The 23095-nt window shown below is 38.7% G+C and overlaps 1 protein-coding gene across 7 annotated transcripts in view; it reads left to right on the top strand.

The window, feature by feature from the left end:
- The window catches only part of SNX14 (sorting nexin 14), a 46568-nt gene extending 23836 nt beyond the window's left edge, over positions 1 to 22732 (top strand). For 3 of the 7 annotated variants that reach the window (XM_064412584.1, XM_064412583.1, XM_064412580.1), the window contains exons 16-29: positions 3057 to 3083; positions 6734 to 6866; positions 7520 to 7721; positions 8678 to 8761; positions 8892 to 8992; positions 9280 to 9391; positions 11131 to 11171; positions 11336 to 11455; positions 15657 to 15780; positions 16306 to 16470; positions 17510 to 17605; positions 18298 to 18389; positions 18544 to 18600; positions 21918 to 22732. In XM_064412584.1, coding sequence (XP_064268654.1) covers positions 3057 to 3083; positions 6734 to 6866; positions 7520 to 7721; positions 8678 to 8761; positions 8892 to 8992; positions 9280 to 9391; positions 11131 to 11171; positions 11336 to 11455; positions 15657 to 15780; positions 16306 to 16470; positions 17510 to 17605; positions 18298 to 18389; positions 18544 to 18600; positions 21918 to 21956 — 1393 coding nt within the window. In that variant the 3' untranslated portion in view covers positions 21957 to 22732. The remainder of the gene's footprint in view (positions 1 to 3056; positions 3084 to 6733; positions 6867 to 7519; positions 7722 to 8677; positions 8762 to 8891; positions 8993 to 9279; positions 9392 to 11130; positions 11172 to 11335; positions 11456 to 15656; positions 15781 to 16305; positions 16471 to 17509; positions 17606 to 18297; positions 18390 to 18543; positions 18601 to 21917) is intronic. The other 4 variants (XM_064412585.1, XM_064412582.1, XM_064412586.1 and 1 more) reach the window with 2 other exon arrangements.
- Positions 22733 to 23095: the final 363 nt, after the last annotated feature.

Here is a 23095-nt window from a genome sequence, read left to right as displayed (position 1 = left end):
GTGTTTTCTGTCCCCCAACTCCACTGCAGAAATGCAGCATCAGAAGCCTTGTTTCTGGGCTTGGGCCAGAACTTCTAGTCCAGACCTCCTTCAAGCTCCTTACTTATGGTCCGGACCCTCTTCAGGCTCCTTACAGCCTGTGGAGCCTCTCCTGTGGTGGGGATGGTTGATCTGCCGCTGTGGGCTTGGGCTGGGGTGATAAACCTTGAGGTCTCAAAATTTCTTGTGTTTCACTTTTTGTTGGATGGCTCTGGCAGTCGTGTGCTAGCCCAACTGAATTTCTCTTGTGGTCTGGCAAAAAGAAGGGAAATATCAGTTAGACAATTTTAATTTGGATAGGCTTTCTTTCTTGATATGAAGTAAGATCCATGGCACTGTGGAAAATGATAATGTTTGTCCTCCTCTAGAGGAGTAACGCTCATTCATTTAACTTTTTCTGCTTTCATTAGAGTTAGACCTGACAATAAACTCCTATTTCACAGCCTACTGTGAGATTTGTATTACTGGCACCTATCTTTCTTCCCTGGTCCTGTTCTTCAAAAATTGGATGATTGTTCTCTTTATTATGTTTCCATGGGTGACATCTTTTATGTAGTCTTTATAGTTTTTGTAGGTCCAGGACTGGAGCTTTGGTGCTGTCTCATAGTGGTGCTGGCAAGCTTCTGTGTCTTAACAAAGAGGCGTGGAATGAAGGCAGCTAGCCCAAACTGCATTCCTTTCCTACATATTACTCCATGTAGGGTGACCTTGAAGACACTGCATCTTCTGTTGAAGGTGGCTCTGGGGTTTCACCTAGACCTATAAATCTGCCTTCTGGTTTCTTCCCCTAAATTGTTCATGCCAGGGGTTGGAAGTATTCTGTCATACTCTTCTTAAATCTAGTTAAAATATGATAACAGGTAGGTCACCTCTTTGGTGCTTTGCTTTTAGAAACAGAAAGGTGGAAGTTACAGGCCATTACTGCCTGGAGTTCTTGAAATGCATCTCTGGCTACAAAATAAACAAATTTTGTTTGGTGGCTGTTGCAGCATATTCTCAAACAGCATCCAAAGCTTTTACTGAAAATGTGTCTGGTTTACGTTTTAGAACAATTCGAATGCTCTCAGTATATATGCTGATTTCCAGTACAAGATACTGTGTGTTCCAGAAGTGATCCCTCAGTGATTATTTCCAAGAAATAGAGATCTCACAAGTAGTTTGCCTGTTGCTTTGGAATTTTCCTCTGAGAATTGTGTACAGTCACTTCCAAGAGGGTGGGGAAAAATCAGGGTTTCTCATAAAATTATTCCAGATGTTATTCCATATATTTTGTCCTGCCTTCTCTTTCTTATTCTGGCATTAGTTCCACTTGAAAGTAACTACATGCAAAGAGATGAGTTTTGTTTCCCATATTTTTGTTATTTTTGTTGTGCTTTGCTATAGTTAATGTGTGTGTATTACTTAGGTACTGCTGGCTAAAAAATCAGATCAAGAAGTAGGTATGAAATCCCAGTGGAACGTGCATGAGGGTAATGTGTTGAAATATTTCCCTTATTGCAAGACAAGAAAATTACAGTTTCTAGAAAATACAGGCGGAAAGGCAGGAAGAAGTGATATCTGTGTAATTTTTGGTTTGTTCTGTTCAGTTCAAAGAAGTGATTCAATCATAGCTTTTTGCAGGCAGGAGAAATAATGTGCTATGCAAACTGTGTAGACAATTAGTGAGCAGTGCCAAGGGTTTCTGGAGTGTAAAGAAGTCACATTGAGGATATTCTGACAACTTGATAACTATGGTTGTCATGAGTTTTAACTCTGTAACTGATTTTTTTTTGCCTAATACTTAATGTGTGTGGCCTATGATAACTGATGTTTCGAATTCTAGTTCTGTCAACTTAATTTGGGTACCATGGAAGAGACAACAAGATTTCTCTCTCCCTCTCTCACATTTATGTGTTCATACTACATTACTTAAATGTAGTCTGTGTTGGAAGTCCTAACAAAGAAAGAAAAGCTGTTATGTAGTATGAATTCCCAGATTTCTGGATTTCTGTATATCTGTCTCGATTTTCTGCATATGAGAACCACTAATAGAAATAGACACATCCTGTCTCTCATATTAAAATAGCAGTGAAATTAAATAATTTTTTAAGTTAAAGGACCATTTAGAAAAGATACTGACAATTTCAGGGAGTGGTTAGGAGAAAAACCCTTGGAATTAAGTCTGTGAAAAGTTCTATGCAAGATAATAGTCATCATAATTTCTAATCTGCTAGGTTATATTTCCATTTTCACAGTTTACACAGCCAAAGGCAGATCCTTCTGTAAAACAAAATCTAAAATTTTAATGATTTTATTTATGTTAGTTTGTCCAGAATTCAGTAGCTCAAATGAATTAAAATCCTGTGTGTGGTGACAGTGTTTATAGTTAATTCATTTAAACATCTTGATTGGAATTACCAGGTTGATGTCTGAGGCATTGGTTCTATGTACCAGGTTAGATAGAATGTCAAAAATGTGTGACAGTTCTTAAAATCTGTGAAATACAATTTAAAAAAAAATTAATAGTGGGTCTTACTATACCTAATACTGTATTATGTATGTCTATACTATACTGATACAGAGGAGGAGAGAGCATGTATTATTACACGAAGTGAGGCCACAAATTTTTCATTGTATTGGTCAAATTAACTTGATTCCTAATATAGGTAATAGGAAAAGTTAGCTGGCTATTTGGCACTACAGATAATGCTAAGAATTAAAGTTGTTCTCCATTAATTTGTGGTTGCTTGTGCTGAATTTCCTGAAAGTTTCAATAACTGATGTGCCAAATTCAAAGGCCAGGCTTGTGATGATGAGATTAGTGGATGCTGTTGACATTTGACTTTCTTGGGATTCTAGGTCAGGAACTCTTAATTGTACTGCCTTTTTTCTTAACCCATGATGATGGTCAAAGCTTATTCAGTTTTACTGGGATAGGTCAGTCATGTTTGGTTTGGTTAGGGTTTTTTGTTGTTTGGTTTTGTTTTATTTTGATTTCCTGCTGGGCTCTTAGGTAATTGATTTGCCTGTTGTTGCAGAAGTAGCCTGAGTTTGGATGACTTGCGGTAAGTCTATCTAACACTCAATAAATGTTGTGTGTTAGTTATGCTGCATCTCTCATGACTTCATCATACAGTCTTTATAACAGTAATTAACTGTTCATTTTATTTGTAAAAGACATTAATGTCTTCTCTGGTCTGAGGGCATTTCTCCTCACAAAAGGCTTTACTCCCCATGTCCTTTTCACAAGTGTTTAGAAATTGCTTAATTGCTAATTTCACGTGTTTGCATTACATTGATATTGTTTGCTGTATATTAACACTTTGCTGTTAACAGTCTGTCTGTTGTCATTTGTTTTGAAATACATTTCCAGAGCTTGAAACGTTTTTTTTCACTTGTGACTGGTAGCTGCTCCACAATTTCCTTTACTCCATGTCATATTGTTATCCACTTAGGTGCTTGTTTTAACTTGCAAGCTGTATCTGGAGTGATCTTTGTCTAACATCACTTGCAAATATAACCATTTTATGATTTTTAAGCACTCAAACCCAACAGTTGCCCAAATTAGTTCTCTCTGCAGCTTCTCTTGTGACTGTTACTGGTTTGATGACAACATATGCTATTTTTTATAATTTGCTGTAGGTAGTATGTGACCACTCATTAATGCCTTAGTAGCTGTCCAGTGGCTTCTTTTCTCATTATTCATGCCTCTTTAAATACATGGTATCCAAACTCAGAAAACAATCTTTTCCTTATGGACTTTTCCTTGGTATTTAACACAGGATAAGTATGACATAGTTTGCTCATATTAGTCTTGAGGGAAATTTTTCAACTTAATTTTTCAGGTTAAGAATCAAGGTAATTAGATGCTTTTATATTTTATGTGCCAGTTCAGCATGTTGAGCTATAACTTGCTTGATTGTTGAGTAATGAGGAGTTCTTGAGTTATAAATGCAGCTCATTGATTTTCAAGTGCAGCATTTCTCCTAACTGTGTGTAAGGAGTTTAGTCAGCCAAAGGAAATGGTACTATGACTTCACATGCATGTTAATATCTGCCTTGTCTGATATGTACAACTGGTCTGGTCCTTCTTGACCCAGAGAGGCTCACAGCATCATTCTTCAGCTGCACAGCCCTGGCTCATCACCTGCCAAGGTCTGTTCTGTGCACTGAATGAGGCAGGCATCCTGTGGGAAAATGGTTTTGCAATCATCCACGACAGAAGAATGCCACAGTGCACAGTGGACTTCTTCAGTCTGCAACTCCCTGTTATAGAGTAAACAATAATTGTATTTTTTGACATGTTAGGTATATGTTTCTTTTGGGAAAAAAAAAAAGTGTTCCAAGCTCTTGTTGTCACATTATTCTTCAGGAATGTTGGAGCCTGTAGACTCTGTACAGAGGGCCCTCCTGAGAAAGCAACTATAGAATGATGGTCTAATAATGCTATTATAGCACTAGAGGGAGTGGGTTATTTTTCTAAAATTTTTGGATGCATATATATTTGTTGACAGGTCTTAAAAAAAAATCTTGTCTCTGCTCTAAATGGTTTACCTCCTGTCATCTTTGGTCCTTCATGTCTTGAACCTGCCGCTATCCTAGTTCCATTTTTCCTTCTGCCTAGTCTCAAGGTCTTTCTTCTATTTCTGCTTAACCAGTGAATCTGTTAGATTTTCATTGTGATACATTTTGTGTATTTTTTTATTGCTCCATTTCTTTGAAATGTCAAGTCATCCTGTTGTCAGTGCATCCATCTTTGCTAACACGCACACATTTATTTTCCATGCTCATCTAATGTGATTTGTGATCAAGGATTTTTGCCAAACCAATCCTGTGTTCTCTCCATATATTGCGGAGAGTGTCTGTGTATCCTCTCATTCACTGGTGCTTGTTCTGAATTTGTCACTTCCTGTGAAGAGATTCCCATCCTGGTTTGTGACTTTATACTTGTCCAGTTCAGTGATTGCTTTTTATTCATGTGGTGTAAATCTCTGCTGGGGCTGTAAGGGTTGGTTCCTAGCTGCCATGTTGAGTTCTGGCTGCATACAGCTCACTACAGGCACAGGTCAATGCTGCCTTCACCTGGAGCATGCTCAGTGTGGGGAAGAACTGGAGGCTGGAGTCCTCCTATCAAATCACTGACCTTGTGCAAATCAATGTTTTTGCTCAAACTCTTGAGAACTGCACTAGTTTTCAGAGGAATGATGAAATTTCCCTTCAAGGTTAAGCCAGAGGTCTGAAATATCAGCCTTCCAGAAAAGCTAGTTTTGTCTGATTGAGGTTTGTGTTTTCTAGCACAGTGTTGAAGCACTTGAACAAGATTCAGGTAAGGTCCCCTATGTGAAACAGCTCAGTTCAGCACAGTAACACATGGTAGAAGTTGTCCAAGAATGGAGTAAAATCGTTCAAATACGGTTTTAGACTGCAAGCAGCCAAGCAACCTTGTCATTGCATAGACGAGATAATTTAGATAGATGGTGCCAGTATGCTTTGGAGCTGATGATTAGATGAGATAGAAAAAGCAAAAAATTTGGGAAAACAGTGGGTTATTTACGCAACTTTAGTCATGTACACAGTCTGTGTAAGATTATAGACAGGAAGGTTATTAGCAACATGCACGTGCATGCTTGGAGTCAGCAGCTGGTGTTGTCTGCATGGTTTCATGAATGACGAAAATGCTTTACCTGCTGATTGCCACAGTTCTCTTTGTAATCCCTTCCAGAAGGCAATAGTTTCTTGTTGTAAAGGAAAAAGAAATGGGATTTTTTTTGTCCTCCAAAGTACTAGTTGTATATCTAATATCAGTCTCTAAATTTGTTTTGAATGTTTGATTCTGAAGTTCACTGTATTGATTTTTAACTTGTCTCTCAACTGTATGTATTGAGTCACCATAATGAACCTCAGGCAGATTCTATATTCAACAGAAACATTTTTCTTTCCAAAATTGCTAGCATTTCTCTGCAAGAAATAATCTTCAGTGTCAGGACTTGTGTAAGAATAATAAAAAATCTGTTCGCTCAGTGAGGAGTGTGCTTGCTGCCCAAGTATTTTTTTTAGTCGCATACCTGGTTTGTTGGCTTTTGGATGCTTTGTCATAAGTGGCGAGACTTTAAAAACTCTTCGTCTTTTAGTCAGACTGGCTCTTCAAGCCAGGATTCCTCTGTTGAATCTGTTTTCTCTCATGCTGTGTCTTGCTCCTTGCATGTTCCTTTTATCTGTCTCTACTGCTTAAAAACTGAGATCTATCTTGAATGATATGTGCTTGTAAAATTCCATTTAAAAATGCATCTGCACTTGGTAGAAGGATAAATATTTAAATTCAAGTGCAAGGAAAAGGACAAAGTTAATGACCTACTTGGTGTGCATGCCTGTAGCAATAGCACAGTTTCTGCTGTCAAAACAAAGTTGTTTTACCTAGCTAATTGTTTATTTTGTGTCATTAATTACTAGGATACTGTTGTGAGAGTTTACTTGTGGTTAAGCATGTAGGAATCCTGTGTGTCTTAAAAAGTCAAGAAATTGTCAAGAAATTGTGCAGATTGATCAGAGAACAGCTATACCATAAATGACTTTTAACTAAGTGGAACTGTTGTAAATATGTTGGATACCTGTTTATAGAGTTGTTTCTCTTATCTGCAAATAGTGTGCAATGGCCTATTGAGCAGCTGTGTAATAATATGCCTTGTGTTGTGAACTGTGGCTTCTGTAATCCTAGGACCACGCAGAAGAGAGGAGAATCATTTGGAATCAGCAAAATAGGGAACAAAATAAAAGGTGTATTCAAGAGTTCTGCCATGGAAGGAGCTATGTTGCCTAACTATAACTTAAACGAAGGAGAAGATGATTTTGTGAGTAAAACCATTTGATTTTACGTGAAGTCTGTGTTGGACTTGGATTTTCTTTTTTTTCTTCTTTGCTCATTTAGAAATGTTAAATTTCTGCTTTCTTCACTGCACAGTTTTCATGTGCTAGCCTCTGATTAAGTTGCCTTATCTTCCCTGTATTCATTCACAAGCCAAGGTCACATCCCCAGTTTCTGTGCTTCTGAGCTTATTGTTTTCGTACAGAGAAATACCAAAAGTAGCAGTGTCAGATATTTTTATAAACAATGACTTTTTCTCCAGTTCTGGGTAGTAAGGCATGCACAAGACTGCGTGCATGGCTCTTCATCTGCAGCCTGCCACAAGACCTTAAAACCATAAATAACATAGTGTAGAAATCGCTGTCATGTTGGTCTGTGTTGCATTCTCTCTATAGATCAGGAGTCAGTAGTCCTTTCTCATTTGTCTTGGATGTCTCCCTGAGTTAATGTTTTTATTCCATGCTAAACAGTCATGAATAGAGCCAATGGTAGAATTTACTGCATGGGATGTTGTTACCTGAACCACAGTTGGGGGACGAATGGAAAATTTGAAAAAGGAAAGACGAGGGAATCAGTTTGAAGCAGAGGTAGACTATACAATTAAAATAGAACTGGAGATCTCTGTTTGCATTCTTTCAGATTGAAGAAGGTGTTATGGTGATGGAAGATGATTCTCCTGAGGAGGCTGTTACCACCCCAAATACACCCCGCAACCTTGCTGCGTGGAAAATCAGCATCCCATACGTTGATTTTTTTGATGATCCCTCCTTGGAAAGAAAAGACAGAAAGGAGAGAATTCCTGTATTCTGCATTGATGTAGAGAGAAATGATAGAAGGGCAGGTATGCAGTGTTGCAGATCAATGAAGTGTCATTTGAAAAGGAACTCAGAATATTCTAGTGTGCTGTAGTCTGTTGGCTCTTGCAGGTGTGTTTTGTGTATGTGTTCTTCTGATTTCAAAATAATGGCTTGAAAGTTCTGAGGAAGTGAGTTTGAGAGATAAATGATCACATTTAGCATTTGCAAGTTGAGAACTGACTCCTCAGCATGAATCAGTTCTATTTAGACTTCATGCCAAAGTTTGAAATGTTTTCTTTCCAAAAATAGATCTTAAAATTCATATTAATAAATACCTGTCATATTTTTTTCATCCACTCAGCTTTGGAATAATGAACAAATAACTTTTTATATAACCTTAAAATTAGTTCTTAGGAAACGAAAATGTTTTGCTTATTGGGAACCATCGTGGTGTGCAGTTACTTTACCAGTATCTGGATAGCAATACATCCATAGGGAGTGGGTGGAAACAGCATCATCCAAGGCTGCTGGGATTTATCTTAGTGAGACTAATACTTCCACAATAAGCAGAAAGTATTTAAGAGGCATTTAGTGATAGCTTTAGTGATAGGATTAAGAATCATCAGCCTTCAAGTTGGTGGTGCAGAGAAGTGTATATTCAGCAAGTACTATTTCTGTAAATCATTTGGTTCAATGCTGGAAAATAGATCTAGTGTAGTCGGCCATCACAAATGTTGAGATTATGCAGGGCTCCATTGTTTAGATTGTAGTGATTCCATAAATGATAATTTCCTTGCTAGTACCATTTATGTCTACCAGTTATGCATTTTACTGTAACATTAAAAGTACCTTGAGGTCTTGAGGTTTTCGTTACTACAACAGGGGGCTAATGTCATTGAGGTTTTTTTTTTTTGTGATAATCAGCATGTGTTTGCTGTTGCTAATTTGTCTCCCAGGTGCCATTAAACCAGGTTTATTTTTAACTTTTTTTTTTCTCCAGTTGGACATGAACCTGAGCACTGGTCTGTCTACAGGAGGTATCTTGAATTCTACGTGCTTGAATCAAAACTTACAGAATTTCATGGTATGTTCTCTGTCATTTGGAAAGCTATTTTCCCCTGCTGTGATTATCTTTCATTACTTAAACTTAAAATAATAAAATCAGTGTTTACTGCACTACAACAACAATTTAAACTCCTTAATATCTTTACTAGGTACATTTCCTGATGCTCAGCTTCCCTCAAAGAGAATCATTGGCCCCAAGAACTATGAGTTCTTAAAATCCAAGAGAGAGGAGTTTCAGGAATATCTGCAGGTATCAAACAAACATTTGGAGCAAAGAATATTCTAAAACTATTTTTATAAAACTAATAAAAGAATATCTGGGGTTTTTTGTTTGTTTGTTTTCAAGTAACTTTATAGTTACAGAAAGGATCTGTGGGCAGTGTTAAAGTTTCACGTGACTGAAAACAGAAATCTCGTGCAAATGACGATATCTGTGGTAGTATAATACTCTTTGAATATCTTTTTGCTATACAGAAACAGATTTTTAAAAGTTAGTTTTAAAGTACTTACACCTCCTTTGTTCCTTCTGTTTCAAAGAAACTTCTGCAACATCCAGAACTAAGTAACAGCCAGCTTTTAGCTGACTTCCTATCCCCTAATGGAGGAGAGACTCAGTTTCTTGATAAAATGTTGCCTGATGTGAATCTTGGTATGTAATATGCTGCTTGTTTATGCTGACAAATAGGAATGCTGTGGATGTTGTGATTGGATTCTGTGATTGACAGTAATAATGAATAGATAACTCTTGTGGATGTACAAAATAAGAACTCTGCTCCTTCACAGCCCCTAAAATTATAGCTCAGCAAGGAAGATAATGCTGATACTTCTTCCTTGAAGAAAAAAGACATTTTGAAGTTTTGGAAAAAAATTGCTTCAGTGGCTTTTGAGTTTTTGTGTCAGCAAGCAAGATAAGGTTTCTCTTAATAAATTGCATCGTTCAAGAAAATTTACAGTATTGTCAGAAGTCAAATCTGCATGTGTCTGTCATTGTTTGCCACTGAGATGGCATGAACACTTACAAAACTATCTTTTGATTTTAATTGATTAAACTTCTCTTACTTTTTTATTCTGAAAACTCCAGTTTTTGATATTTCTAGTGTTTGTTGGTGTTAAGATCTTTTCTAACGTCAGCTATTTAATAGAATCCGTGATACACGCAGGTCAAATGGAAAAATGGAAATTCAGAAGTTTGATGTCTAATGACAGTAGTTCATAATAAATCAAAAAAGTTGACTGTAGTGTGACTTGGCTGCAGTGTAGCTGTCTCAGAATAGTGGGCCTGAGCTGGTCAGGTCAGCCTCATGGCCATTCTGTCTCCATGTTCTGTGCCACTTGTGGCTGTGGTCCCAGAGAGCCTGTCCGAGCTGTGCCACTGCAGCTCCTGGTCACGGTGTGGTCCTGCTGGGGCAGCCCTTCTCTTGGTCTGCTTCATGAGGCGTTGAGTGAGATTTCTATTCTCAGCCTCCAGTCAGAAGGTTTTGTTTCAGGTCTCCCTTCTAGATGCAGCTGTACATCCTTATAAAAGCTTATAATTATGGTGTTTACTCTAATGCATTTCCTATCTGAGACAGTGCTTCACTTCCATAAAGAGCATTGTAACAAGTCTTGGCATTTTGGTTGGGCTTTTTGTGAGGATGAGTTTTTATTATTATCATTTGATCATTATACATACTTTCCGATGTAAATTCCATATTTAATGACATGTAGATAAGGAAAATGTTACTGTAACTGTAGTGCTTAAAATAAAGCTAGTCCTAGACACTTGCATTTTTCAGCATTCAAAGTTACTGTGCCATATCCTGATAGCCTTATCAGGACACAGGAGCTGATCTTTAAGGCCACAGCTGTATCCTGTCCAATTTAGAAAATTCTACTCACCAGGGTTTTTGAGGTTGAGTCCCCCCAGAATCTCTCCAGATTTGCTGATTTTTTTCACAGGAAGAGGAGAATCTGAGTTATCTTAGTTTCTTCTGTGATAAGTGTTTATGATTCTATGAGTAACTTAAATACAAGGAATTTTGTCTGTGCTGGTGTTGAAGCAGTACTACTGTGGCAGTGTTAGAGCTATTTATGGTTAAACTCTGGAAGAGTTAAGAGGTAGAACTATAGTACTTGATTGAGTGGATTTTAAAAAGTATTCAGATTAATAATCTGTATATTTACAAGTATATTTTCTTGAAGAGTAGTAATCACTATGTTACAAGCTGGTTTTGTGCAAGACTGTTTTCTTAGGATTTTGTGCCAAATAAAAAAAGCCAAGCAGATTTTTAAAAATTGTTATATTTTTAAATGACTACTAGACAATGAGTACATAAAATCTAGCAGAGCAAAATGTCTTTCAAATCAGACAGTGATAACAGAAAATGTTTGTTTTGTTTCTGATTGTAGGCAAAATCATAAAATCTGTTCCGGGAAAGCTGATGAAAGAGGTGAGTCTTTCAGGTTGCCAATATCTTAACTTCATTAGCTAATTTTATGAGATTACTGAGTTACAGGCTAATCAAATTTGTTTGAAAATTCTTCTGTTTTTGTTGTTTTTGTTTTCACTTTCCTATAATTATACAAGTGACAAGTCACTCATATCTTTTTTCAGAAAGGTCAGCATTTGGAGCCATTCATCATGAATTTTATTAACTCCTGTGAATCTCCCAAGCCTAAACCGAGCAGGCCTGAGCTTACCATTCTGAGTCCCACTTCTGAAAATAACAAGAAGGTACAGTAAGTCATGTTCATTTCCCATTTTACAGACGTGGGGAAGACTGACCACACATTTTCTCTCACACTAGGCAGCTGTCTTAGAGCTCATTAACTAAAATTACTTCAGATGAAGCCGAGCTGGAAAATGCTGTCTGGGAATGCAGACACTGAGGGTGTTCAGTCCAAAGGCCAGACCAAAGGTAGACTTGAGTAACACACTTTCCTATTCCCCAGATATGTGGCATAGACTTGAGCTGTTCAGTTCTGCACTTTCACTTCTGCTGTGAGACATGACATCTTTGTGCAGATGTGTAGCCTTCCAGTTCCTGAGGGAAGCCTGCAAGAAGGATGGAGTGAGACTTTAAGGGCATTTAGTGACAGGACAAGGGGAAATGGAACTGAGAGTAGGTTTAGATTAGATAGTAGGAAAAAATGTGTAACTGTGAGGGTGGTGAGGTGCTGGAATAGATTGCTCATAGAGGTTGTGGATTCCTCATTCCTGGAAGTATTTAGGGCCAGACTGGATGGAGCTCTGGGCAGCCTGGTCTAGTGAAGGTGTCCCTGCCATGGCAGAGGGTTGGGACTAGATAGTCTTTGGGGTGCTTTCCAAGCCAGTCCACTCTGTGATTCTGTGCAGTAACTGCTGTGCAGCAGCAAGGTACCTCATTTGTGGTGAAGGAGGGGAATGCCAAAGGTCTGTTCCAGGACAGTGTGAGCTGCCTGCATGGAGTCCATGTGGGCATCTGGCAGGCAGCCAAAGAGACACAAGGTTAGGGCTTCCTGAGAGCCCATTTGGGAGAACAGCATGTTATCTCAGAGCAAGAGAGTTCTTCAGTTCTTTGGTAAATGGTGGTCGATTTCCACCTTATGCTTGTATTGTCACCGTATTCTCATATGTCTTTTCTGGCACAGGTCTGTTTATTTCAATTTCAGCATCTTGGACTGTGCTGAGATTACAGCATGATCCTTGGTGCTTGTGCTGCCATGAGTGGGGTGCCTGCAGGCTCCCTCTTCCTCAGCAGGCTGAATAAGAAATGCCTGAAGGTCTGTCTGGGCAGGCCCAGTCAGAAATGTGCCTAATGCTCTGACAGATCTGCATGCTCCTTCCTTTTGAGTGTTCCTGGGGCATGTGTATGTTTGTGTGGTCTAAATATTGGTGGAAAGGTTTCTATTTAAAAATGCACTATGAAAGTGGGTAGTCAACCCCAATATAACCAGGAGCAATTGGATTTCATTCTGTATCAGATCCACTAGAAATAAGAGTTACCAACCTGCCTGGTTAAAAAACCCCAAATTAACAAAAAAAACTCTACTTCCCCCTCCTAGGGGCACTAGCAGGATTTCTGGCTATGTTTCTGTTCTGAAGGTCTGTAAGCAGTTTGATCATCTTCTCAACATACTTTTGTCAGACTTGCTATAATAGGTCAGGACTTCTCAGCTGATGCAGACTTTGCAAAATATGCCAATAAAGGCGTTGTTCTGCTGGCTTGTGATGGCCTGCCAACAGCAATAAAAGCTGTTTTTGGAACACCAGCAGTATAATAAATGTTTTTGAGTAGCTACTTGGAGGAAGACATGGTCACTTACACTGACTGATATGACTCAGACACTACATAAAATCTTTATTCTTATTCTTTTGGTATCCTCTGTTCTTTTTAAATGAGCAGGAAGAATAGGAGAGAGGTTTATGCCTCTGGCTATAGATATTGTTCATAGTCATGGTATTGTTTTTGTATAGTTCACACCTGTGCTGGAATGTATGGGTGTATGTTTGCATATGCACTCACCATTGAGTGACATTTTTTCTTTTTTCTGTGAGGCACTTTATATGGGCATTCATGCTTCCTTTGCTTGCTTTTCCCAATAAGGCATGGTAGCCTATTGTACAAGGGAATTACTTTGGTCTTTTTTCTTAATACAGGCCTTTTATCTTCCACTGACTTAAAGAACTTGACTACCATTATTAATCAATACTAATTCATGGAATTTCCTCATTGTAAGCCTTTTAAGAACATTTCATGGTTATAATCATAACTACTGTTTAAGGTACAAATAATGATAGCTTTGAGGTTTGTGGTGTTAGTCTCAAATATTAACATGCACAGAAACATCTAAAGCAAAATACTGTGCCTATCTGAATTGTGGGTATAATCTCATCTTCCGTGCTAGATAACCAGTTGTGTGTTTTTCACTGGAATTTCTTCCCAGCCAAGATACTAGAAAATGTAAAACGTGGAATTGAGGTCTAATGCCACTTTGTATTATGGTTGCTGCAGAGCATTGTAGATTGCATTCCGAAATACTTTCAGTGTGTCTCTGATCCAGGAACCATTGATGTTTAAGGTGCAGCACAGATCATCTGTGTATTGAGGTACAGACAGCATTCAGAGGATGCTGCTTCTGGTTTGGGGTGAAAGAGGAAATAGCACTTGAAAGTCAAAAAGCTTTGCCCTAAGCTGGACTTCATGTTTGATTTTTTTATAGGTTACCTACCAGATTGCTGTTAATGATTTAGTTTGGCCTCCAGACACTGAACCTGTGTCTACATTGCACAATGGGCTGATTTGAGTTGGCTCAGCGTGTATCACCTTTGTCAGGTTGTGAGGTATATCTAAAAAATGAAGGAGTCTCTTGTTGAAGTTACAATACTACAGCTAAGGTTTTTCTGCTGTTCTGGTTTCAGTATTATGGAGAATGTAGACTTCAGTTTATATGGAGTTTTTTAAGCAACCTGCCAGGGATGTTTCCATAAAGTAGGTGTGAATAATTATGTGCTCTTTTTAGGCTTACATTCCTGGATACCAGTCATCCACCAGTGCATTAGCCATATTTGCCCTTCTGTGTAATTTATGTAATAAGTTGGTGTTGTTTAGTTTGAGTGAACCTTGTGAAGGTAATACAGCAGCTCAGCACTTAACAAAAGAGAGGGAGTACAGGTCAAAAACCTGACTCTTGCCAGATGTCCTGATGTAATTTTTACTAAGAGTGCAAAGCATTCTGTTTAAGAGACTTGTGTGATGTTCTGATTTGCATGGTTTTGGCTTTATTTATTTTGGGGAGAATTGCAGTACAGCAAGTGAACCATATATAAGCAAATTACTTCCTGTTCCATGGAACTAATGTTATTTTGGGAGTGGTAAAAAAACTCCCTGAGTGGCAATCACCTCAGCCTAGGCAATTCTATGATTATGTTGCATTTGCTTCTTGTTCTAGGATTTTTTTTAGAGCCCTGGCATAAACTTTTGAACTTTCTTTTCATAATACAGAGTATCTGGTATAAATCCTATTTTATATCTAGATTAACTATTTGGGGGGCAAGTTAATTTAAACTAAACTGTTAGTGGGGATTGCTAGATATTAAACATAGAAAACATCAGGATTTAGATCCTGATTTTTCCTTTCCTTCTCTTAGGATTCACAGACTTGGGGGCAGGGGAGGCAAGGACTGCTACCTAGGTGGTTTGGGATCCCTTTTGGTGCTCAGGGAAAAGCCTCTTGGAGTTTTGCAAGAATTAGAGTATCTTTTCAGAAAAAAACAAAGTTAAGGAAATAAAGGGATCGGGGTGGAAGGTGATGACATAGGAGAATAGAAGGCTAAAGGAATATAATTGAGAAATTAGATAAATGGAAAGAAACTGAAATGTTAGTTCATGAAGGTTTTACTATATATAATTAAACTGACAGGGGAAAAAGGTATTCCTCTGTGTAAAAAACTTGTGTATTTTGTCTAGAAACCATTGTGTTTATTTCAAAGTGGAAGCCAACAGGAACTTTTAGGAGTACTTTGTTGCAGGCTTCCCTTGTGATTTAAGGCAGGCGAACTCTATCCTCTTAGCCCCTCATTTTCAGAACAGGGTGCATCAAGGAAATCAGAGCCTATGACAAAAATCTAGATGCATACAATCATACAACTCTTTAGGTTGGAAGAAGATAGTGGAGCAGAAAAGCTCACGAATTCATGTCCCAGTGCTGATTTGTTCTGAACCCAGGTGTTTTGGTTGTTGTGTGTTTTGGCAGCATGTGATGTGCTCTTTATTGGAAAGTGAAGGATTTGAAAAAACAAAACCAGAAACAATTAAACAAATCAACGCCCGTGATCAGTTCTTTGGAAGCTCTGGAAGGAAGCTGCTTCTATAAAAAGAAACCAACCCAAAGAACTGGTGGCTATCCTTTTGCCTTTGAATGCAGTGGTTTCAGTCTTTTGTTTCTGTTTTTAGCTTTTTAATGATCTATTCAAGAATAATGCAAACCGGTCTGAGAATACAGAAAGACGACAAAATCAGAACTACTTCCTGGAAATGATGACTGTGGAAGGAGTCTATGACTACTTAATGTATGTTGGTAAGAAGCGATTTCTCTTAATTATTCATATACTTCATGACAAATATGAAGTTCCCAGTCTCTGGTAAGAAATGAAATCCTATTGTAGCAGTCATATGTAACTCAACACTTTCAAACTAATATAGAACTTCGTGACATGGTCGTTCCTTAGAAGACTTTATTGTGGTGCTAAAATGTAATTTATCATTCATCATTGCTTAGTTGCTTTGTTATGTCTCCATCTTTCTGCATCTCAGTAGTATGAGCTTATCAGAGTAGGTCTCATCCCTTTTCTCAGGCCTACCTAGGCTCCTGATAGACTCTGGAAATTGGAATTGTTAAATTAATATAAATAGCTAAAGGAAGTATTTGATAAGCACTGTGGAGAATACTGATATTTTCAGTGCTGCACTAACAAAACTGAAATATTTTTTCCTTGCTTGCAATCTTTTTTTTCTTTTCTTTTGACTAAATCATTCCTTTATCATGAATAGTAGGAGACCCTCATATATGTTTTCACTCACAGATGTTGCTGTGACTTTGCAGGTAGGGTAGTTTTCCGCATTCCTGACTGGCTGCATCATCTCTTGATGGGAGGAAGAATTCTCTTCAAAAACACATTGGAACTCTACACAGACTATTACTTGCATAACAAGTTAGAGCAGCTGTTTGAGGAGCACCGGTTGGTTTCTCTGATAACACTGCTGAGAGGTCAGTAATAGCTACATCTTTGATGAGAAAATACTGCTTTAGTCTGGTGTTTGAAATCCCTTCAGTGAAGTTTCTGAGTGCTAAACTTTGCAATGCTGACTAACACCAGAAGAGTATTAAAAATCAAGTGGGCCTGGGCTAACTTCAAAGCTTGTTGTGGAAAGATGTTGAGCCACCTATGTTGTCTGACAGTGATGATTACAGAAAGTATTATGCACAGTAAATTGCTTGGATGTGCAAAGAACAAGAAAACCAGAATAAAGTGGTTTAGTGCATCAACGCAAATGTTTCATGGAGTTGTCAAGTTACTTCACTTGTGTACTACATCAGTCTTTTATTGTTAATTTTTGGGTTCCCTTTGTTGTGGTCGGCTCTTGAGAGGGCTTGAGTGTTCCTGATCTTCAAATAAGGGAAGAGGAGAGCGACTAAAAAAAATTTTAAATTACCTCACAACTGTAGAATATTATGTGACTGGAGTCTGATCCAAACAATGCATCTGGCCAAAACTCTGGAGTCAGGACAGCTCTGTCCTTATCAAACCAAAAATGAAGCTTGTGAAAGGCAAAAAAGGAGAGCCTAAAACCAAACCTGAGCAGCTGTTATTTCAGATGAATAACAATCCTTGCTTTCTCATTCATAAATTTAGGTAAATTTGAAGTTTTGACAGTTCCAAACAGTGGTTTAGCACAAGGTGTAAATACTGCTTATAGTTTTGAAAGCATAAGGGAAATTGTGATTAAGGAGATCATAATTAACCTAAAATGGAATTGATTCAAACTTTAAAGGGAGTTCTTTAAACTTTGAAAAGAATGGAAACAAATTATGAAAAGATGATTGTCCTTCAAACAGGAGGGGTATTCTGGATTTGATTGAGCTAATGTAAGCAAAAAGTATGATCTGACAAGACTAGAATTCCCTTCTAATCAACACAATACAGAGAAGAAGTTCAGTTTTGAAGCCACAATCCAAAACATATTTCTGTGTCAGTGATGTGTAGCTGCCTAAAGATAGATTTTTTTTCAATGTGTCTTTGCTGCAGATGCTGTGTTCTGTGAGAACACTGAGCCTCGCTCTCTCCAGGACAAACAGAAACGAGCAAAGCAGACTTTTGAAGAAATGATGAAATACATTCCAGGTTCTGTATTCCATGACTGCCTGTATGAGTGTGGTTAATTGTTCAAGCACGTATTTAACCCAAATACAGTCACACTGTCTTTCCAAATCAAATGATACTTGGGCTGCTGAGATTTGAGTTAACTGGAATACCAGGTGTAAAAACCCAACAGTTCCATTTCTTCATTTAAGTGTTGCTGAATAAAGTTGCAGCATAGTGATTAATAAAGACATGGTGATGGAAATCAAGAGCTTTACATGTGCACTTAGTACCATAATTTTTCATCTTCTGAATGTTCCTGTGGTTTGTATTCTATCCAGATGAAAACTGTGTTAAAAAAAGGCACATCATTAAGCTGGAAGGTCCATCTGAGTCCTTGCACTGTATAAACTAGGAAAGAGGGGCCCATTTAATTGAAAGTAATTTTTTAAAGTCCACTTGTGGTTTATTAAACGGTGCATTAGAACAAAACATTGATATTATAAAAAGTTTAGTAAGTGTTTAGATGTGGAGCCCTGAAGGAAAGGGAAGAGAAAAGGATGAACCCAAAAGTGTGGGGATTTTTTCCATGTACCATTTGAGACAGAAAAAAATTGAACTCTAATTTAAACAGTTTTTTTCTTGTTAATTAATCAAGTTCTATTACTGCATCATAAAGCTGCTTTGCAGTACTTCCTCAGGACTTGTGTATTTATTTTTGGAATTTGGTCTAGATTTAATAGGCAAGTGCATTGGGGAAGAGGCTAAATACGAAGGCATCAGGCTTCTGTTTGATGGACTGCAGCAGCCAGTGCTCAACAAACAGGTAACTCATAATGGGTGACAAACCTGCCTTCTGGCACAGGATTTACTAAAATGAATGTTTGATATAGCAAAGGAGCGGGCTCTTACTCAGAGTTAAGAATAAAAAGCAGTAGTTTTGCCTTGGAGTGTCCTTAATTTTCTGTATTTTCTTTTAGTTAACTTATGTTCTGCTGGACATTGGGATTCAAGAGCTCTTTCCAGAGCTGAGTAAGGTATGTGCTAACTCCATTCTTCAAGCTGCTGCTGAGTCTGGTCACTGGTGCATTTTTGCTGTTGTTATTACTAATATTCTTAATTTTGGAGGAAATTATGTGTTTTCCAGTATGTTGAAATAATTGAAATCTGGATTACATTTTGGCTAATTAGCTCTTTCCAAATCACCTCAAACTCATTTGTTTAGCATGCAGCAAGTCTGAGTTGCCTTTCAGGAGACTTGGACAGATCAACCAGCAGTTGGGATCTCTGTGCCTTTCTCTTTGATTGATTTGTCTCCACTCTATTTTATTAATTTTCCAATTTAGGAAGGGAATTCTGTGTGCAAAGCTCAGGTCAAACTGCAGCATCTTTCTTAAGAATATCTGGCAGGAGGATTTCTTACCTCTAGTTTGGTCACTGCAATGTTAACTCAGCTGTCCAGATAAAGGAGAAAGAATTTGCACGAGAGAAATGGCTATATAAATGCATATCATTAGGTTTGGGATCTGTGTGATATTCATTCTTGTGTATATCAAACCTTGGCAGATTTTTACATAGCAATGTTACAGTTTAGTCTTCATGGCAAGCAGCAAATACCTGCTAGTTAGCTAGTAAAAAGCAAAACCCCAAACAAATTTTAAAAACCCCCTCACCAACAATAAATGTTCATTGCATGAACCCTGTTCCTGAGAACTGTGGAGTGCCAGCAGTGATTTGTTTTGCATGACAAACAGAAACAAATACAAGATCCTGGAACAAGCCAGGACACTTGCATTGTTTTCAGTGAAATGAGGCTGGCTCAGCAAGTCTGACCTACTTTGTGCTTCAGCTCTGTAGCTGCCCTCCTCAAGCCAGTGCTCAGACAGCTGACCAAGGGAACAAGGAAGTAGCCTGGGAACTTGAGTGCAGAAAAAAACCCCTGGCTTAGCCCTGTTATTTTACTCAGCTGGACTGGTTTTGTATCTCAGCAGCTAATTATATATATTTATTGGAACACTGGTCTTTCTTCAGTTGATTGTGGAAAAAATGAGTGGCATTTAAATAGTCTTTAAAGCACCAGTCAGGCCCAGAGGGTGGTGATTGATGGAATGAAGTCTAGTTTGAGGCAGGCCAGTAACGAGGGAGTTGTCCAAGGGGTCAGTTGTGCCTCCAGTCCTGTTTAACATCCTCATTAATGATCTGGATGATGGGACAGAGTACAAAGCCTGATGATGACACAAAACTGGGAGGAGTGGCTGATACATCAGAGGGCCATGCTACCTTCCAAAGGGACCTAAACAGACTGGAGAAATAGACTGGCAGGAACCTCATGAACTTCAAGAAAGGGAAGTGCAAAGTCCTGTTCCTGGGGAAGAACAGCCCAGGTGCTAGGATGGGCTGGGGCCAGCTGGCTGGAAAGACACAAAGTAGAACAAAGGGCTGATGGGCTGCAACAGGAGCAGTGTTGCCAGCAGGTCAAGGGAGGTGGTGCTGCCCTCTGCTCAGTACTGGTGAGGCCACACCTGGAGTGCTGTGTCTAGGTCTGGGCTTCCCAGTGCAAGATGGGCGTGGACATACTGGAATGAATCTGGTGGAGAGCCATGAGGATGATGAAGGAACTGGAGCATATTTCCTATGAGAAGAGGCTAGAGAGCAGGGACTGCTCAGCCTAGAGGAGAAAGCTCAGAGGGTGATATTGATGTCTGTAAATACTGAGGGGATGGTACAAAGAAAGCAGAACCAGTGGTGGCCACTAACAGGACCAGTGGCAACAGGCACAAACTGAAACACCAGAGGTCCCCTCTGAACATCAAGAAACACTTACTCACTGTGAGGGTGACCAAGCACTGTCACAGGTTGCCCAGGGGTGCTGTGGGATGCTCATCCTTGGAGATATTTAGAAGCTGTGTGGACATGGTCCTGAGCATCTCTAGGAGGCCCTGCTTGAGATCTAGACCAGGTGACCTCCAGAGGCACCTTCCAACCCCAGCCATGCTGTGGTCTCACAGCTGTGTATATTTAATGGCGAAAAATATTTTTTCTTCAAAAACAAACCAAGAGAAAGATAATTCAAGGTAAATTAATATCATGTTCTCTACTTCTTAATCTGTCCTTTTTTCCTGCTTAAGTGTGACACTGCCCAGTTGCTCTGCAGTGTTTCACAACCACCTGCTGAGGAGGGACCTTTAGTGCCACCTTTGCTCCTGGTGAAATGGCATGGGTGAGGGGTGGGCTCCCCGTCCCCTGTGACTGAAGCTGAAGGGGACAGAGCAAGGGAATCTCTGGCCCTGATTTCAGTAGGGGAAAGGAAGAAAAATACTTCAGCTGGGAACTTGAGCTATTTCCTGCATCTGTGATGTTTGTCTGTGGAACCTGGTTGTCAGTGTACTAGTACTGAGAGGGGAAATGCAAGGTGGAGGAGTATGGGTGGAGGGATGGCAGTGGTTTTCACCCAGAGCCCTTAAAACATTTTCCCAAAATCATGGCAAACACTTGTCACCGTGAAGCCACTTGAAAAGAGAATTGTTTCTTCCTAACAACTGCAGAGGGGAAGTTTAAAAGCAATGACTAGTTCTTATTTAGCTATCCATGCATGTATGTACTGGGGGGCATCAATCCAATGCCTTTTCTCTCAGCATTGACTGGTCCTTTTTGAGTTGCTTCCTACCAAAATGTTTTTGTAGTTACAGTGAAGAATGGAAAAACATTTCTGGCCAGTCAGCTTGTAAAGGGGAAACTGAGCATCCCAGAAGTTTTGTTTTGAGCACTGTTCCTTTGGCAGAGAAAACAGTGATGGGAGAAATGGGAAGATTTTCCTTAGTGGGGATGTCAGTCAGCTTCCCACTCCTGAGATTGGTATCTGGAAGGCATTTCCTGCCGCACGTACCAGTGCGGATATTGCTGGAGCACTCTGATGGCAGCATGTGTAAGCCAGCCAGCTCCAAGAGCTGACAAACTCCTCTGAGACAGTGTACAGCCAGTCCCTTGGGAGCCTGTCAGACAGGATGCAAGGAAAAGGGACAGCTGAAAGGGAAAAAGCATTCTGGGCAGAGTAAGGAAAGAAATCCAATTGAAAAAATATCTCTCCAGTACTATTTCCAGAGCAGAAAATTGCTGTGTTAGGAAAGCTGTATTTAGTAGTTAGTAATGGGGGAGGTGAGAACTTCTAGAGGAAGAAGAAAACACCTATTTTGAGAAATCATATTAAAACCCAGTAGCGTTCCATTCTCTTAACTCTGTTTTCAAGTGGATGTTTTCAGTTATCATTAATCATTGCAGCTCAGTTCAGTAATTTCTATGTAATTACACATTTTTAAACTTGATAAGTAAATTCCCCCCCTTTTCTGTTTAACAGGGTCCAAAGGAAGCAAGCTCTGTGTCAAGTTGGATGTGAGTGGACACCCAGTAGGATCTGCTGTACACTGTTGTAATGGACATGTGATATTTTAACATTGCCTTGTATATTTTGTTGTAAATAACATAAAATTTAAGTTCAAAAAATAACTTTATGCAATAAAGATATTAAAATTTAATACCAATTGCAAGTAAATAAAAATATTTGTACTTTTAATTTAAAATTTGTTTTAGCTAGTACCAGTAAAAGTTTAATTTCACCAAAATCTCTCAGTGAATGAAATTACAGGATGACATCAAAAAAGACAGCTGGGCAATCAGCCAACTTATGCTTTGCTGAAAGAGCAATTACTGGATGTCTTCCTGAAAGTATATGTAGAAAAATTGTTTGGAAGAAGTTGTAGAATGCTCCCATTAAGTTATTTTAAAGTGTCTTAACAAATTTTTTTTTTTCCAAACAAAGGCATATGATTGAATTTATTGGATATAAATAATTAATCTCAGAACTGTCTTTAGCCTTCATCTTTCTGTGAGCATGGAAAAATCACATTTGTAATTCAGTCTTTTTAACACCTGACCTGCAACTCTAAAGCCCTCTTAAAATAATAATAACGGATGTGAAAACAAATTTTTCTGCAGTTTCTTATCTGGCTTTGTGGTTTTTTTTCTGACATCCTCTTTACAGGCTTAGAAAAGAGGATGTGAGTCTGTTCACAGCATTTTATAAAAATTCATTCATATAAAAATGTGTGGAAGATTTTTCTCTGTAAGTCTTAATTTGTTGGCCTGGCCTTTATAAAAGACATTTTGAAAAGACTTTTATGTGTGGGTTTATAGCAAGTTTTACTCGCAGAACAATACAGAGATGCTTTAATAGGCATTCCTTAATTTTTCTTTTCAAACATCCATTTTCTACAAACACACCAATCTAATGCAGCATTGGTGTTCTTTGTCAATATAATTCATCTGTATTACTGTTGCAAACCTTTCCCTTCTGTTTGCCAAAGGAAGGTAAAAGTGTTGTTTCTCTCCTTTCTGGCTCTGCCAAAGGAGTTGTTGCAACTCCCAAAATCTGTGTGCAGGCACAGCTCTGTCCATCAGTGCCCTCTCTGTTACTGGTTTGATGTTGATGAGGGAAGACTGTTCTGTAAATTAACAACTTGGGGGGTAGAAGTGACA

The sequence above is a fragment of the Passer domesticus genome, chromosome 3 (assembly GCF_036417665.1).
Source record: "Passer domesticus isolate bPasDom1 chromosome 3, bPasDom1.hap1, whole genome shotgun sequence".
Lineage (NCBI taxonomy): Eukaryota > Metazoa > Chordata > Aves > Passeriformes > Passeridae > Passer > Passer domesticus.
This window is presented reverse-complemented; position numbering and strand designations above follow the sequence as displayed.